General features: G+C 44.6%; 1 protein-coding gene across 1 annotated transcript; it reads right to left on the bottom strand.

Annotated features, from left to right (window-relative positions):
• Positions 1–11,228: 11,228 nt before the first annotated feature.
• Positions 11,229–14,821, bottom strand: LOC123140979 (S-(+)-linalool synthase, chloroplastic-like). Its single transcript, XM_044560234.1, has 7 exons — positions 14,457–14,821; positions 13,749–13,974; positions 13,131–13,503; positions 12,732–12,950; positions 12,196–12,334; positions 11,770–12,009; positions 11,229–11,611 (listed from the first exon to the last, which is right to left on the bottom strand). Exons 1-7 carry the CDS (start codon positions 14,637–14,639, stop codon positions 11,339–11,341), a joined length of 1,653 nt encoding a protein of 550 aa, XP_044416169.1. The 5' UTR covers positions 14,640–14,821; the 3' UTR covers positions 11,229–11,338.
• Between the last annotated feature and the right edge of the window lie 453 nt (positions 14,822–15,274).

A 15,274-nucleotide genomic window follows, 5' to 3' on the forward strand; every position in this document is an offset into this window, starting at 1 on the left:
CTTCTTACTCTTTTCCGATGTCTTGTGGGCCACAAATGCGGGCCAGTGATCTCTGATCTTCCCATACCGGCCGATGAATTCTGGTGTCTCTTCTTTGTCGACAAACGTTTTCAGCTCATTCTTCCACCTCCTGAATAGGTCTGCCATCTTCTTAAGAGCATGAGACTTGATTAATTGCTCTATAACTGGCTTCTCCGGATCCTCCTCTGGCGGTAGGGTGAAATTTGCCTTCAGCTCAGTCCAAAGATCATCTTTCTGCATATCATTGACATAAGACACCTCAGGGTCTTCCTTCTTAGTCTTATACCATTGGTGGATGCTGATCGGGATCTTGTCCCTAACTAGAACCCCGCACTGAGCAGCAAAAGCATCCTTTGTCCGGAGGGGTTCAATCGGTTGGCCGTCGCGCGCGATTGCTGTGATCTCAAACCTTTCATCCGAGCGAAACTTTCTCTTCGGGCCTCGTCTCTTTACCGCAGTTGTGCTCGATCCGGAGGGCTAGAAAAAAGAAGAAAGACGAGTGTTAATTAATATGTGTACATACCAAAACAATGAATGCATCAATTAGCTAGTCAGCACAGGCTTAACTAATATATTTACCTGGCCGGACTCTGTTCGGTCACCGGAGCCGTCACCACGGGCTCCTTCTTGCACCAGCATTGGGTCACCGGAGCCATCATAATCATGTTTTCCTCCTCCACTCTTCGATCACCGCAGCCTGCTTCTTCACCCTGTTCTTCCAGACCATCATTGTCATTAAGATACGACAAGATATCACCTCCGGCTAAGATTATGTCCCCCAACACCTCTTCTGCTTGCTCATCACGTCCGTGCTCCATTGTTTCTGCAAATATTACAACATGGCAATTATTACACAAACATGACAGCAGGTGGATATATTAGTGCAAACGTAGACCTAGCTTATTCCGGGTTTGGGGTGGCCTAGGCAATGCTTCAAGGGTAGGGGCGCGGCGGGAGGGGGTAGGAGACCGACATCGTTTTTTTCTAGGGTTTGGGTGGTGTCCTCAAGAGTTTTGGTCGAGCGAGAGGGCCGGGGGGTGCTCCCGTGGTATAAGTTATCACGGTCGAGAGGGAGTATACATATCGACCGTCCATCATGTCGAAGTTATCTGGGAGGGAGTTATATATATCGACAACGACGACATACATACGCGGGGAAATAATGTTATCGGGGAGGGGGTATATATCGACCCCCCCATGTGTTGAAGTTATCAGGAGGGGGTTTTATATCGACAACGACGACATACATACACGGGAAAATAATGTTATCGAGGAGGGGGTATATCGACCCCCCCCCCTCGTGTTGAAGTTATATCCCCCCTCGTGTTGAAGTTATCGGGAGGGGGTAATATCGACAACGACAACATACATACACGGGAAAATAATGTTATCGGGGAGGGGGTATATCGACCCCCCCCCCACGTGTTGAAGTTATCAGGAGGGGGTATATATCGACGACGACAGACCCGATAAAACATAAGAAAACGAAGAAGAAATAAAAGAGGAGAGAAGAAGAAAGGAATAGAGGAGAGGATTGAAGAAAAAAATAAGAAAAAAAGAAGAAAAAAAAAGAGGAGAAGAAGAAAGGAATAGAGGAGAAGAAGAAAAAATAGAATATTTTCTATTTTTTCTTCTTCTCCTCTATTCCTTTCTTCTTCTCCTCTTCTTTTTCTTCTTTTTTCCTCTTCTTATTTATTTCTCCTCTTCTTCCTCTCCTCTTCTTCTTTCTTTCCTCTTCTTATTTTCTTCTTTCCTATCCTTCTTTTTCTTCTTCTTCCCTTCCTAGCTAGATATATAAAACTTTTCTAAAATTGTAACTTTTGCATGTATAAAACTTTTCCATGTGGATCGTCAATTCTCATATATATCGAATATATATCCATTGTCATATATAAAAACTTTCTATATATGAACAGAAAACTTTCTATGAACAAAAAAACATTTTTGACATATATATTCATACATTTTGAACATCTACATACATACAATTTTTTTTCACATATACACATTATAGCCACATACACATATACATCACATATGAACAAAAAAATTAAACTAATAAAAATAAAAACAGAGCCGGGGGCGGCGGCTCTCACAGCGGGGCGGCGAGGGCGTCGGCGCGCGGGGGCGGGACGGGGCGGGGGCTGCGAGGGCGCCGGCGAGCACGCGCGGGCCGGGCAGGGGGGCTCGGGGCGCCGAGGCGGCGCGCGCGAGCAGGGGAGCACGAGGCAGGGCGGCGCGTGGGGGCAGAGCGACGACGACGAGCATCGGGCGGCGACCCGTCGAGGCAAGGGCGCGGGGCGACGGCGACGAGGAGCGGGCGGCGACGGCGAGCACGGGCAGCCTGGCGGCGTCGGGGGCAACTGGCGAGGTATCTCGAAAATTTACTAAGTGTGGACTTATATAGCAAAGCCTTTAGTCCCGGTTCGTGGCACCAACCGGGACTAAAGGTGGGCATTAGTCCCGGTTGGTGCCACCAACCGGGACCAAAGGCCCCTTTTCAGCAGCCCAAAGGGCGGGAAGCGGCGGCCTTTGGTCCCGGTTGGTGCCTAAAGGGGGGGCATTGGTCCCGGTTGGTGGCACCAACCGGGACCAAAGGCCTTGCGCTGCCCGCGGCCAAAAGTTTAGTCCCACCTCGCTAGTTGAGAGGGGCTCGGAGTGGTTTATAAGCCCCACTGCGGCTGCCCTCTCGAGCTCCTCTCAAATGCAGGCTTACGGGCCTAATGTCACACTGTGCTGTCTGTTGGCCTATTGGGCCTTCTGCTGGCCTGAATCCTGGCCCAGGTTGGGTTTCTAGTCGTATTCAGGCCGTGGTGCCCAATAGGTGGCAGTTTTTTAAAAAAAATTTCCAGTTTTTTGGTTCTGTTTTTTGCATTATTTATTTTCTTTTGTTTTTTGCTTTATTTTTTAATTCTTTTTGCTTTTAGGTCAGCAAAATTATAAATTGTCTGTTAGTGCCATTAGTTTCAGAAAACATATAAACTTTCTATTAGTGCCTTTAGTTCTTTATGAAAATTCTTTTTGCTGTATTTATTTTGTTTTGTTTCTACTTACAACAAAAAACTTATTTATTTTATTTTATTTTGTTTCTAATTACTTATTTATTTTACTTTATGATAATTCTTTCTGCACTGCACATAGCTCGATGTAGTCTACCTTATTCCTCAAGGCTTGAAGCTAAGCAACGTGAGCATTGCGCCTCTTCTTCATCGTCTCTGCACTCAGGGCTTATAAACCGCTCCTAGTGCCTCTCAGCTAGCGAGGTGGGACTAAAAAACTGCTTAGGTAGTAAGAAACTCTAGTACCGGTTCGTGCCACGAACAGGTACTAAAGGTGCTCGTGGGGCCACAACCTCATTAGTACCGGTTCGTGGCACCAACAGGGACCAAAGGGTGGAATTGGTCCCGGTTCGTGCCACCAACCGGGACCAATGGCCTTGCACAGTGGCGTGGTGGTGAGTTTAGTCCCACCTCGCTAGCTAAGAGAGAGCCGCACCTGTTTATAAGGTGTGGTGCACCTGAGCTGTCGAGCTCCTCTCTAAAGCAGGCTTACGGGCCTAACCTCTCTGCACTCAGGGCTTATAAAGCATTTCAAATGAACTCTGAAAAGGTTGAAAGTTGGCATGGTATCATCATTTCATCCACATAGCATGTGCAAGAAAGTTGAGAGGGTTACGGCAAAAACTAGATGCACTTCTTGTACAAAACGGACAATGGTATCATACTCGTCTATTACAAAGTTGGCATGGTATCATCATAATAGTTGCGGGAGAAAGTCTTCACTTTTTCTTCACTTGTGTCATTTGCTTATTGCGCCGTAACCATGGATAATCTTCATCGTTTATCAGGATGCTTGGGTCAGCCTTGACTTTGAAGGGAGGAATTTCATGAAACTTTTCATAATCTTCAGACATGTCCGTCTTGCCCTCCACTCCCACAATGTCCCATTTCCTGAAAGAACTATGTGCCGCTTTGGCTCATCGTATGATGTATTCGCTTCCTTATCTTTTCTTTTCCTCGGTCTGGTAGACATGGCCTTCACATAGATAACCTGTGCCACATCATTGGCTAGGACGAATGGTTCGTCAGTGTACCCAAGATTGTTCAGATCCACTGTTGTCATTCCGTACTGTGGGTCTACCTGTACCCCGCCTCCTGACAGATTGACCCATTTGCACTTAAACAAAGGGACCTTAAAATCATGTCCGTAGTCAAGTTCCCATATGTCCATTATGTAACCATAATATGTGTCCTTTCCCCTCTCGGTTGCTGCATCAAAGCGGACACCGCTGTTTTGGTTGGTGCTCTTTTGATCTTGGGCGATCGTGTAAAATGTATTCCCATTTATCTCGTATCCTTTGTAAGTCAATACAGTCGAAGATGGTCCCCTGGACAACGAGTACAACTCATCACAAACAGTGGTGTCACCACTGAGACGTGTTTCCAACCAACTGCTGAAAGTCCTGATGTGTTCACATGTAATCCAGTCGTCACACTGCTCCGGGTGTTTGGAGCGCAGACTGTTCTTGTGTTCATCGACATACGGGGTCACCAAGGTAGAGTTCTGTAGAACTGAGTAGTGTGCTTCAGACCAAGAATATCCATCCCTGCATATTATTGAGTCCCCCCCTCCAAGCGTGCCTTTTCCAGTCAGTCTCCCCTCATACCGCGATTTAGGGAGACCTATCTTCTTAAGGCCAGGAATGAAGTCAACACAAAACCCAATGACATCCTCTGTTTGATGGCCCATGGAGATGCTTCCTTCTGGCCTAGCGCGGTTACGGACATATTTCTTTAGGACTCCCATGAACCTCTCAAAGAGGAACATATTGTGTAGAAATACGGGCCCCAGAATGACAATCTCGTCGACTAGATGAACTAGGACGTGCGTCATGATATTGAAGAAGGATGGTGGGAACACCAGCTCGAAACTGACAAGACATTGCGCCACATCACTCCTTAGCCTTGGTATGATTTCTGGATCGATCACCTTCTGAGAGATTGCATTGAGGAATGCACATAGCTTCACAATGGCTAATCGGACGTTTTCCGGTAGAAGCCCCCTCAATGCAACCGGAAGCAGTTGCGTCATAATCACGTGGCAGTCATGAGACTTTAGGTTCTGGAACTTTTTCTCTGGCATATTTATTATTCCCTTTATATTCGACGAGAAGCCAGTCGGGACCTTCATACTGAGCAGGCATTCAAAGAGATTTCTTTCCCTTCTTTCGTAAGAGCGTAGCTGGCAGGACCTTCATACTGCTTCGGAGGCATGCCGTCTTTTTCGTGCAAACGTTGCAGGTCCTCCCGTGCCTCAGGTGTATCTTTTGTCTTCCCATACACGCCCAAGAAGCCTAGCAGGTTCACGCAAAGGTTCTTCGTCACGTGCATCACGTCGATTGAAGAGCGGACCTCTAGCTCTTTCCAGTAGGGTAGGTCCCAAAATATAGATTTCTTCTTCCACATGGGTGCGTGTCCCTCAGCGTCATTCGGAACAGCTAGTCCGTCGGGACCCTTTCCAAACATTACGTGTAAATCATTGACCATAGCAAGTACGTGATCAGCGGTACGCATGGCGGGCTTCTTTCGGTGATCTGCCTCGCCATTCAAATGCTTTCCTTTTTTCGACATTGATGGTTGGTCGGAAGAAATCGACGATGGCCCAGGTACACATTCTTCCTGCTTTTGTCCAGGTATATACTTTCAGTGTCATCTAAACAGTGCGTGCATGCGTGGTATCCCTTGTTTGTCTGTCCTGAAAGGTTACTGAGAGCGGGTCAATCGTTGATGGTTACAAACAGCAACGCGTGCAGGTTAAATTCCTCCTGTTTGTGCTCATCCCACGTACGTACACCGTTTCCATTCCACAGCTGTAAAAGTTCTTCAACTAATGGCCTTAGGTACACATCAATGTCGTTGCCGGGTTGCTTAGGGCCTTGGATGAGAACTGGCATCATAATGAACTTCCGCTTCATGCACATCCAAGGAGGAAGGTTATACATACATAGAGTCACGGGCCAGGTGCTGTGATTGCTGCTCTGCTCCCCGAAAGGATTAATGCCATCCGCGCTTAAACCAAACCATACGTTCCTTGGGTCAGCTGCAAACTCAGCCCAGTACTTTATCTCGATTTTTCTCCACTGCGACCCGTCAGCGGGTGCTCTCAACTTCCCGTCTTTCTTACGGTCCTCACTGTGCCATCGCATCAACTTGGCATGCTCTTCATTTCTGAACAGACGTTTCAACCGTGGTATTATAGGAGCATACCACATCACCTTCGCAGGAACCCTCTTCCTGGGGGCTCGCCGTCAACATCACCAGGGTCATCTCGTCTGATCTTATACCGCAATGCACCGCATACCGGGCATGCGTTCAGATCCTTGTACGCACCGCGGTAGAGGATGCAGTCATTAGGGCATGCATGTATCTTCTGCACCTCCAATCCTAGAGGGCATACGACCTTCTTTGCTGCGTATGTACTGTCGGGCAATTCGTTATCCTTTGGAAGCTTCTTCTTCAATATTTTCAATAGCTTCTCCAATCCTTTGTCAGACACAGCATTCTCTGCCTTCCACTGCAGCAATTCCAGTACGGTACCGAGCTTTGTGTTGCCATCTTCGCAATTGGGGTACAACCCTTTTTTGTGATCCTCTAACATGCGATCGAATTTCAGCTTCTCCTTTTTACTTTCGCATTGCGTCCTTGCATCGACTATGACCCGGCGGAGATCATCATCATCGGGCACTGGTTCCTCTTGATCTTCAGCAGCTTCCCCCCTTGCAGCATCATTGGGCACATCGTCTGGTTCCTCTTGATCTTCAGCAGCTTCCCCCGTTGCAGCATCACCGTATTCAGGGGGCACATAGTTGTCATCGTCCTCTTCATCTTCGCCGTCTTCCATCATAACCCCCATTTCTCCGTGCCTCGTCCAAACATTATAGTGTGGCATGAAACCCTTGTAAAGCAGGTGGGCGTGAAGGATTTTCCGGTCAGAGTAAGACTTCGTATTCCCACATATAGGGCATGGACAACACATAAAACCATTCTGCTTGTTTGCCTCAGCCACTTCGAGAAAATCATGCACGCCCTTAATGTACTCGGAGGTGTGTCTGTCACCGTACATCCATTGCCGGTTCATCTGCGTGCATTATATATAATTAAGTGTGTCAAAACCATTACAGAACATCATGAATAGATAATTAAGTGACCAAATTAACAGAAGTTCATCATCACATTAGAACCAAGTACATACATAGTTCTCATCTAACAACATATATATAGCTCTCCAGAGCATCTAATTAATTAAACCATACATTGAAACTATGTAAAACATTTCAATGCGAAAACAAATGCGATCATAATCGCAACCAAGGTAACAATTGATCCAACGGCATAATGATACCAAGCCTCGGTATGAATGGCATATTTTCTAATCTTTCTAATCTTCAAGCGCATTGCATCCATCTTGATCTTGTGATCATCGACGACATCCGCAACATGCAACTCCAATATCATCTTCTCCTCCTCAATTTTTTTTTATTTTTCCTTCAAGTAATTGTTTTCTTCTTCAACTAAATTTAACCTCTCGACAATAGGGTCGGTTAGAATTTCCGGTTCAACCACCTCCTAGATAAATAAAATCTATGTCACGCTGGTCGGTATATTTGTCATAAACCATAAATGAATCAAATAGTTATAAAAAGATAATATATACCACATCCGAATCATAGACAGGACGAGGGCCGACGGGGGCGGATACCAAAACCATCGCACTATGTAATAAGAAGGAATAAAATAGTAAGAAAATTAGACAACTATCTATCTAAAGTAAGAATTTTTTTCTTTCAAAAAGAAGATAAGAACAAGAGGCTCACCACGGTGGTGCCGGCGACGAGATCGGCGCGGGCGGTCGACGGCGGTGAAGACGGGAATGGGACGTGACGGGCCGCTAAACCTAGACAAATCTCGAGGAAAATGGAGCTTTGAGGTCGAGCTTCGAGAGGACAAAGCTTAACTAGTGTGGCTCGGGCATTTCATCGAACACCTCATGTGCATAGTAGGTGAGCTAGAGCACCACAAAGCCCTCCCCTCGCCGGCCAGAGAAAAACAGAGCACTGGAGTGCTCTGCTCGCGGGCGAGGGGTATATATAGGCACCTCATTGGTCCCGGTTCGTGGCATGAACCGGTACTAAATCCGGGCCTTCTGTCCCGGTTCATGCCAAGAACCGGGACAAATGGTTGTGGGCCAGGAGCGAGGACCATTAGTCCCGGTTCGTGGCTCGAACCGGGACAAATGGTTCCATACGAACCGGGACCAATGCCCACGAGGCCCCGGCCGGCCCCCTGGGCTCACGAACCGGGACCAATGCTCACATGAGTCCCAGTTCGTGACTGAACCGGGGCTAATGTGAAAACTGTCCTGTGACCTAAGCCCTGTTTTCTACTAGTGTGTGTACACTCGGCAGCAACTGATGAGGGTAAAAACACTTGAACAAACCTGTCCAACGAGTGGTAAGACCGTGCACAGAAGCGGCAACAGTGTTTGCTCCCGGCTCGCCCTCGGTCAATGCAAAAGGAAGATGGTGCTAATTTTTTCAAGTACTTGCTGATAATTTCTCCATTTTGTAGAAAGTTCCTGTAAGTGCTGGTATTATCTAATATATGTCCACCGGCATTTTTTTAAGTCATTTGTTCTATTTCGCTGTGTTCAACTCAGTTGTGATTTGTGAATGGATCTCGCGTCATTGTCTCCGGCTCCCTGTTGGCTGAGCAGCAGGTCTCCATCATCCTCAAGGGTGCACTCTAATCTCAAATATTCGGCCAAAGGACAACCCCACCCTTGATGAAATCATCAAAACCGCCGTGATTCTGTATTCAGATGCTAGATCTTGTTGACCTTGTCTGGCGCCGCTCCTTTGACTTCCACGCCTAGCAAGGGTGCCGTATTTTGGCAGCAACATGACCGATGAAAATTTGTCACATTGGGGACAAGAACATGGTGTATTTACACGTTGTGCCTTCTTCAACATATCCGTAAGAATCATGTTACGGTGCTAGAAATCAAAGGCATGCATGTCTCTGCCCATGGTGCCAAGGCCATCATTCAGCACTACTTCTAAGCCACCCTGCTGGGTGCTAACCCCACCCTACCCACCTTCCTCGCCAGTGACATCTACCTTTGCTGCCTCATTAACATAGCCACTCTGGACATCACCCAAGCAATGTCCGTATAATCTCGTTTCACCTTAGAGGAGCTCACAAAAGGATATTTGCCATGTGGCCCGGGGCCTGAGGGGTTCGGCCACATACTCTTGAAGCACGCCAAGGGCATAGTTGGTCATGTCCTCTTTGGATATTTGTTACTCTTGCTTGAAGATAAAATTGTATTGTACACGATGATAGAGGCAGAGTTGGATGGAGGCATATGTCGCAACTAGGAGGCAAACATAGTGTTCCTCCTCTTGTTGCTCGAAGAACAAAATTGTGATAGACAAATACTTATTTTTATATGTCTTGGACAATAACACCATTTTATGGGAGAATTCCTGTTAACAAAATATTATAATGCGACCATAAATAATGAACACAAAATATCAATGGTCACATTACAATATCGATCAATGTTGGAGATTTAATCACAAAAGATCAGTGCTCACATTGCAATTTTTTTTGACAAAAAATGGTCACATCACAATAATTGTGCACGTAAGTCATAAACTTTCTTCGGCACCCCATCCCATCAATATGGTCAACGGACATTACTTATTGATGGTGCTGGAAGCATTCAAGTACTAAATGAAATTTGGAAGGATACTTAGCTAGCGTCTAAAAGTCCCTGGTAAAGTCAAACATGTTGTATGGAAGGTACTGCATGGAGTACTTCCATGGTACGGTGTGCTAGCTAGTCGATTTGGAGGATATACAACATTGCTTGTTCACTTGCACTAGATCGCTGGAAGTTTGGGCTGCTATAGGCTTGGAGGAAGTCATTATGAATGCCGTGATGGAATATTGCTCGAGATCTGTTACTATGGAAATTTTAGAAAGGAACCACGCAAACTGTGGGGACCTACCAATGGCGGAGTTGATTGTCATCGCAGCGTAGTATATCTGGTGACAACGGGAAGGGTGGACTATCAAATCGCCGGATCATGGAAGTGTTTCTATCAGAGTATTGGCCACAAACTTTATAAGAGCAGCGACTCCCAATTAACTAGTTCGAAACCGTGACCACATGTGGTAGAGACCGCCTTAGGGATTCGTTAAGGTCAATGTGGACACTGCACTTCATCATGACAGCCAATCAGGTGCCATAGGAGTTGTCCCACGTGATGATAAGGGGAATCTTCTGGCTGCAGCTAACTGGTTTTTACCACATGTTAACAATGTTGATTGTGCAGAATTGAGTGCTATTCATAATGGGCTCTATCTGCAGCAAACGTTGGAGGTACTCGAGTGATTGTTGTATCATCTAGTACATTTGCGGTGCAAACCTTGAATCAGCACGAGGACTACTTTGGCCTTGAAGTTGTGATAGTACAGGAATGCCATAACCTTGCTAATGATTTTGGGACAGTTTCGTATGATCATTGCTTCCATGAAGCAAATGAGATAGCAGATTGTTTATCAAAGCTTTGCTTCAGCTCTAGAGCTTCCTCACTTTGAGATTTTACCCCTCCAGACTGTATTCCTCATATGCTTGTAAATGACCTATCTATTATTTTGAGAAATAAAGTCATATTATTGTAAAAAAAAGTATTTCCTGCAAGCAGAACTAAACAAGATTGAACCGAAGAATCGGTGGCTATTGATACATGAATCAAGTACTCATCATATTTCTTGATTATGTTAGTCCACGATCCAAGTCATGAATGGCACAACATCCTGTCCAGGCCCAGTATGCATGCCCCGCCTGAATGGGCTTGCGTTGTTGCATATCGCTGGCCACCGTACCGCCGGCCACCCATAGGGTCTGTGAGAAGTTCGTTGTGCACAAGAGAACCAGACGTTCCCGCCGACGATGAGACAATGAGATAGAGGCGGATTAGGATCTAACTAGGAATCCGTGCATTGATAGTTTCATACAGATATGAGTATTTGATTCCATAACTTCACGTGCATCACATACATTGCAACACGTGCATGACCTTGCAAGCGGCTCAAGGCTTTTGACAAGTATATTTATTATATAACCACTAGGAAGTAGGAACACATTCGCTAATGGTGCATGATACTAGTTCACGTACAACTGGGCAACCCTCCGGAAAATGGTGCGCTACATATATACAACTTATATACACAGAGCTAGCATGCATTATTCAAAAGAGCAACATCCTAGAGTAATCCTCCAGGACGGGGAGCCTCTGCTTATCGTCATAACCATACATGACACTGACCATCCTCGCAAAGTTGAGAGACGCCCCAATGAAGCTAGGTGGTAGTGTGGAGTTTGTCCGAGAGAAGCATTCTCTGTTTAGGTCCTCCCATTCACCCGCGATCATATCCAACATGTGCTTCTCCGCATCAGCATGAGGGTTTTCTCTGTGGTACAAATCCTTGTATGATCCGTCGAGCCCTTCCTGCAACTCATCCTGCATGGGACACATAATTTCGTTTCAGATCATGCCTAATGTTGTCAATGTCAACTTGAATGCACACCCACCAAGATATGGTACAAAATAACACATGTAAATAATTAGTATTACTAATCATATAGTCTTGTGCGATAAACTTCTTGGTGTGTTCTGACCTTTGCACTCCCCATGTCATCCCAGTGCCTCATGATCTTTGCAGGACAGGAGATGACCCTAAGGATGTGATCGTTGTTGTCCTCTGTTAAATCATGCCCAAGCATGAATAAAAGATGCATAAACAAAAGTGGTGCTCCTGAAGTGATGACACCATTTCTTAGGTAGTCCTCCGGTGTAGGAACCTTATTAGTAGACAACCATTTCCCCTCGATCATGAATCCATCAAACAAAGTTGCCCACTGCAAGAAAAAAAAGGAATGAATGCAATATTAATTCTTCCATTGTTATTTTCTTATTTATTTCATTACAATTAATCACAAGTTATATGGTACACAGAAATACGTGAGGTGGTACTATTAATATAATTACTAGTTGCTTAGACAAATTAAACTAAAGAAAATGAAAAACCATTCGAGTAGACATACTGCTTGCTTGAGATGATTGATAGGGTTCAGTCCATGCTCTTTTCTGACCATATCAGCGATATCATTTGTGATGGTGTAAAGAGCATTGTAACATGATATCATGTAACTCGGCAGTGACTCAGCAGCTGCAAGATCCCACCTGTCAAAATATGCACTTTGCGCGTGAAACTTTTATAACAATATTTTTATATTATGTGTTTACGTACAAGGTCGCGACTAACCCATGAATTTGATTATACCATTAGCAAAAATATGCCATTCTGGGCATAAGCAGCCTTGAATATGCAATGCTTTCTCTTTTTGTATGAATATATATGAATAATTATAAAACTATTAGTATATCAAGATATTTCTCGCAAAGGCCTAATGTTTATGTCAAACCAATCCTAATGCCTCTGTATACATGATGTGTCAAAATTATAGAATTTTTAGTGCAATTAGACATATCTAAGATGTCATTCATTCACAAACAGAAGTAATTATACTTCATTCCTAAAATGCAATGTTGTTGTTATTACGGGAACATCAATGCTCACATTTCGATCGCCTCATTAAAGAGAGAGAGCTCCTCTTGTGTGGCGACAAGATCAAAGATGTCGTCCACAATGTAGACCATTGAGATAACCTTTGTGGCCTCAACCCGATATCTTGAGAAGGAGAAACCCTCGAGGATAGTCATGGACCACATGTACCATTTCAGAACTTGGTCCCTTGCAGCTGGAATTTCTTGAGACAATCCCAAATCCACCCACCATCTATGTGAAAATGAAGTTTTCATAGTAAAAAATCACCACACCTTTAATTGTGCGAATACATGAGCAAAAAAATATATGTTGATCTATTAATTCCAAGTGAGTTCTCTCTTATCAATATGCAGGTGGGTCAATGTCCGCAACAACTAACAATGGAAAGAGTGTATTTTATTATATTCATACCTCTTAATCTCTTGCATTTCACTCTGATGTTGCAACTTCTTCATCTGAAATTCTGCAAGTGCCAGCTTCTCAATTGCAGTGTGCCTAGTAGGCAAGTTCTGGAGGTAACTCAAATGATGCCTAGCCTTGTATTGCCTCAGGCTCACATGGTAGGGATGGTCTAGTGACTTCATCACATATCTCGCAAGGTTTGGCTCCAAATACTTAAGTGCAAATTTTAGGTGCTTGCTTGAGAATTCATTTGCCTTGTAGAGTGAAGCTTCTCCCATGTTGAGGTGTGACATGTCATGCAAGCTCAGCAACCCTCTAAGGTCTTTGCTATGCCTAAGGTTGAAATCACCATTATCGTTTGTGAACTTCTGAAGAACATCGTCTGCCATACACCAACAAGAAGGGGTCTTAGGTGCATGTCATACATAATGAAAATGATACGTCTCATGAGAGGTGCTTTTATGCTACACAAGGGACTGTTCTTTTTTATTATTAAACTTGGTTACTCTAAGGCTAATTTATTACTAGCAAAATTATCACATAAAATCATCATTGACCAAATTGCACTCAAGTTTCCAAACTCGTGTGTTTATCTAACCCAACACACTAAACTAGTAATTTACTGACCTGCCGAAACATAATATCCAACTTCTCTCATCAGCCTTAAGGAAAGGGTTGCGTCAAGTAGATCATCACTATGGAGGAGATCCACAGACGACTCCATTATCTTATCGATTTCATCCTGGAAATAGTGGTCAATGCAGAGGCGTTTGAGGTGATCAACCATGCTCAACATTCCTTTGTTGCTCTTCGGATGTTGATGAAGCAACGCTTGAACATTCAATAGGCTTTCCTGGTATTGCACATAGAGCAAACTTCTTTTTAAAAAGAATACAAAGTCTAGATAAGTGCAATATATATCATATATTATTTGCATTCAACAATAGGCGATATCATAGGAAAATAGTGCATATAATGTAGGTTTATATTTTATTAACATAGTTCAGAAATTAACAATAAAACATAGAGATTGAAATTGTGCTCATTCCAGAAACATCATTAATTAATGGGACACACATTTTCTATGTCTCGCTGGTTCCTGAATAGAAGTAATTATTCGAAGTTATCTTGAAAAGGCAATCCATGAATTGCCAGACTGTGGTTAGAAGATTCTTGTGGACGGATTAAATTTTTGACTGGGTTTATACAACATGAATTTAGGGACGAAGGCAGTATAATTAGCCAGAAAAAGGCACACAATCATTCATGCTAATTGCATTCCAAGTACATGCTAATGTTGCGGTCTATATATATTTGTACCGTAAAAATATATACCTGGAAGTCAAAATCATCGGACAGCTCATGGGACACAGGCTCCCGCCCCGGATGTATCACTGGCGAAGGGCGAAATAACCCATGGTTTCGGCCACTCTGGCCACCATTTCTGGCCACCGGCAAAGCCGAATGGAGCAATGGCGCGAAGGAGGACAAGGAGAAGCATACATGCGCAGCAGCCATCACGTGCTTGACTAATGTGATTTGCTACTGATCGGCTGATGTTGTAGCGTGGATGATATGGGATGAACAAAAGTACGTTGCAGGCTGCTGCTGCTATATCTTGGGATGGATGGGGGATACGAGCAATGCATGCATGCCCTCCAGATTTATAGGGTGAGGAGAGGAGGCGAGGTTGCAGCCGCGTCGATCCTCCACCGAGTGGCGAGCCGTGTGGAAAATTTACTAAACGTCATGCATGCGCTAATCAGGTTTTGTTTTTCATCTAGGGCTAGTGTACCATCCATACTTTGTCTGGAGAGTGCACCATGCATGCACCATGCACCTTGCTAACTCTGGACTCTGATGTCTAGTCTGGTCGTCGTTACGAGACAAATACCTATATTTGTGCACACGGTTTCTCCCTGCACAACTGGCAAGAGCCACACACGTAAGTACTCTATATACCTATATTTGTACATCCTGCCACGTGAACGTCTCGGTCTGACACCTGGACAAAAGGGTCTGGCTGGTAGAGTAGAGGGGTCCATGGAAAGGTCTGCCGATTGACCAGTTTTCGATTGGTTGCTGCCTGTCAAGCTCACGACAATATACGTATGCGACATGTTATAACCTACGTACTGAACCACTGCTGCCAT

This window comes from Triticum aestivum, chromosome 6D (assembly GCF_018294505.1).
Source record: "Triticum aestivum cultivar Chinese Spring chromosome 6D, IWGSC CS RefSeq v2.1, whole genome shotgun sequence".
NCBI lineage: Eukaryota > Viridiplantae > Streptophyta > Magnoliopsida > Poales > Poaceae > Triticum > Triticum aestivum.

Coding starts and splice junctions, on each gene's coding strand:
- LOC123140979 (XM_044560234.1), bottom strand. CDS start 14,639: ATGGCTGCTGCGCATGTATGCTTCTCCTTGTCCTCCTTCGCGCCATTG. Junction 13,975..14,456: donor CCGATGATTTTGACTTCCAG/GTATATATTTTT, acceptor GTGCAATACCAG/GAAAGCCTATTGAATGTTCA. Junction 13,504..13,748: donor TGGATATTATGTTTCGGCAG/GTCAGTAAATTA, acceptor GGTGTATGGCAG/ACGATGTTCTTCAGAAGTTC.